General features: G+C 37.9%; 1 protein-coding gene across 1 annotated transcript; it reads left to right on the forward strand.

Annotated features, from left to right (window-relative positions):
- Positions 1-5: 5 nt before the first annotated feature.
- LOC112453442 (transport and Golgi organization protein 6 homolog) lies at positions 6-3,134 on the forward strand (the record flags this gene model as incomplete). The annotated part of the gene is made up of 5 exons (XM_025014233.1): positions 6-395; positions 498-1,697; positions 1,766-1,970; positions 2,259-2,410; positions 2,484-3,134. Coding segments are annotated over 5 exons (2,253 nt in total), but the record flags the coding sequence as incomplete, so codon positions are not given.
- Positions 3,135-3,219: the final 85 nt, after the last annotated feature.

The following is a 3,219-nucleotide window of genomic DNA, read 5'->3' on the forward strand; positions in this document are numbered from 1 at the left end:
TAGCTAAACCATCGAACGAAGTTCGGCCCATGAATTTAAATAACCAAGAGTTTTATATGACAGTGGAGGAATATCAAAGGCTACAGAATCGTCAAAAAGCATTTCACGCTAAATTTATTTCCCTATTAAGTAATTGTCCACGTAACATATGTTTTCGGGAATTAATGGCAATTTGTGGAGTGCAAAATACACCAAGGTGGCTACGTAGAGAAACTCATAACTATCTAATTAACATGCTTACGCAACCGGATGGAGTATCATCGTTAATCGCCACAATTTATAACGGTGGTTTAGACCTGGGTGCGGATTGGAAAAAATTAGATACGCTTTCCCAGCTGATAACAGCAACTCATGGAAAGAACGTCGATCAATATTATGAAGCCGTATGTCCGCAGGTAAGCTAGGAGCTATTTAAAGAAATAGTGTATATAAGATACATTATAATATATATTTGTACATATAATACAAAAGTAATTCAGAATTACAATTTTTTTTAGATTTTAGATCTGTTTTTCTCTGATAAGTTCAAGCATGGCACAATAATAGCGAACTGCTGTATTAAATCCCTGTATGATTACAATCCACGTGCTTGTCAGAAGTATATTATAGAAGTCGTTTGTGCACCTCTAACAACGAAGAAAGAACCACATGTTATAAAATCTGAAAAAGATGTTGAACGGTGTATAGAAATATTAACAAAATGTTTTTTAACGGAGGACGCCAAGTTCAAGCATCTACCTTGCAAAGTTATTTTGCACGTTGCCACGCCTCTATTTTGCCTGTACGATAAAGTCCGCGAAAGTGCTTGCTCATTAAAAACGAATTTACGACAATTGTTATTAAAAATCTTCGAGGAAGATACAACGCGGGAAAAGCTTTATTCAGCTTTTCTAGGACACAATACTTCAGCGGGATTTGGGAATTATGTGTCATCAGAATTTGGGCCGACTGGCGGTATCGAGATTATTGGTTTGAATGAAAGTTTGGACTACGAAAAACTAGCTGATACCATTTTCGATCTAGTGTCCACCGCTAAAGACTTATCGCCCAGCTTATTTTGTTACATGTTAAAGTTCCTGTCAAATCAAAATGAATGGAGCTGCGAAATTGAACAACCGAAAACATTGGAAACAGAAGATGATAAAATAGAACGCATCACGATGCAGTTAGCGGCTCATAAACTTCTGTCACAATTAGCCAGCACAAGTACTGTTCAAGACGCACAGGTGAAAGATCCCGAACCACTGCTGTCATTTATAAAATCGTTGTTCGACGATTATACAAAAAGCCGTTCGGATGAAACCGAAGAAAACGAATGCGAGATGCTGTACATCAGCTTAATGTGGATAAAAATGATTCTGCTTGAGAAGAGTGCAGCGATCAAGATCGATCTCTTCAAAGATTTTAAAACATTTTTAGAAGATCACCTGAAAAATTCCAATATGCCGACGCAACTTAAATCATTAATCAGCGAAGTGGTTGCCTGTATCACGACACATGATTCCCGACCCAGATCCGAAAGGAAATACTATCAAGACTTGTCCAGTTCGTCGGACAAATTTGATGAAGCCTTGAAGGATCTCGCAGACCCATTACTTCCTGTTCGGGCGCATGGTCTTGTGACACTCACGAAACTGATTGAGACTAAAGATCCTTATGCTATTGCGCGTAATGCGATCATTTTGCGTTTATTTGAGGTAAATATTTCGATCGCTTGCTTACTACGCGTTCTGCACGTTTGTCTCACTTATATGTTTGGTTACAGGAGAATTTGAAGCACGAGGATTCGTTCATATATCTGGCATCTATCAACGGACTATGCGCATTAGCAACTGCATTTCCAGAAAAAGTTATAGAAACGCTGATGCTTGAATACATTGATATGCCCAAACGTGCCGCAATCTCGGAAATAACTGTTGAAACTAGGATAAAGCTCGGGGAAATACTAGTCAAGACAACGAGAGCCCTGGGTATATAGAAATTCCTTTTTTATTATTTTCATATATACAACTAAAATTAAATTTCCTATAAATCCCTTATCATTTTAATTAATTTTATTCTATACGGAACATGATTAAATTTTACGTGGTAACAAAATTGTTAATAAATTATCGTTATTCAAAATACTGGACATAAGTCCGATAGACGATAGAAGAAAATAAAACAGGACGTATCAAAATGCGACAAGAGCGAGTCATAAGATCTTGAGGCAAGTTTTTAATAAGAATCAAGAGTAATTAAAATATGAAATTTTGCAGGTGAAATGAGCGTGGTTCAAAAAAATACGCTGGTTAACGGTTTTTTGTGCGCAATCCGCGATACGGATCCCTTTGTACGAGCCTCTGGTCTCTCTTGCTTAGGGGAACTCTGTAAAGTATTGAACTACCGTCTGGGAAACATTCTCACCGAAGTACGTATATAAGAAACTCGCAGAGCACAAGATACCGAAGAGATCTTTAAACTTTTGATCTTAACGTTTTCAGATTCTCTACTGCATCACATGTATATTGAAAACAGACAAAGTACCTGAATGTCGGCGTGCCGCTGTGCTGGTCGCAACGCTTCTGTTTCGTGGTCTCGACCGAGACTTGTTGAGCACCTGTACCAGCGATATGATCGATCTGTACCGCGAATTGCGCATTTTGCGAGACGACAAAGATCCCGTGCTGCAGCTTCATGTTCAGTTAGCCTTAGAAGAGATCGACCGCATCATGCGGGACTCTCTATTCACGGGATTTCCCACGTTAAAAAAGACGATATCGGAGTTGAATTCAATGTCCATTCGGTAACACAATAAAACGCACATTTGATCTTATGATCGCCATTCCACTCCCGATTAAAATAAAAAAATAATAACCAAGTCTAATAAATGTTTTCTGTAAATGATATACTTAGGTACATACCTAAGATGCACGCGACAAGACAAACGAATAAATTATTGAAAAATATCGCATGTTGCATCATGTACATGATTATTTCTTGTACCTATTTTCGTCCTTAAAACGAACGCGAAATCGAAAGATACCTAATATATCGGGAAAATTAACTACGTGATGATCGTTCAACAAAAAGAACAAAGCGAACGAAATATGATGCATAATCCAGTCACCGTCGCGGCAATTCAAGGATGCATACGTTTTTTTTTTTCTTGTAAAAATTACTTAAATCCTATGACGACGACACCGTCCGTTTGACATTATAAGAACGTTGTATCTTCGG

Source organism: Temnothorax curvispinosus, unplaced genomic scaffold (genome assembly GCF_003070985.1).
Source record: "Temnothorax curvispinosus isolate PA1 unplaced genomic scaffold, ASM307098v1 QBEX01004353.1, whole genome shotgun sequence".
Lineage (NCBI taxonomy): Eukaryota > Metazoa > Arthropoda > Insecta > Hymenoptera > Formicidae > Temnothorax > Temnothorax curvispinosus.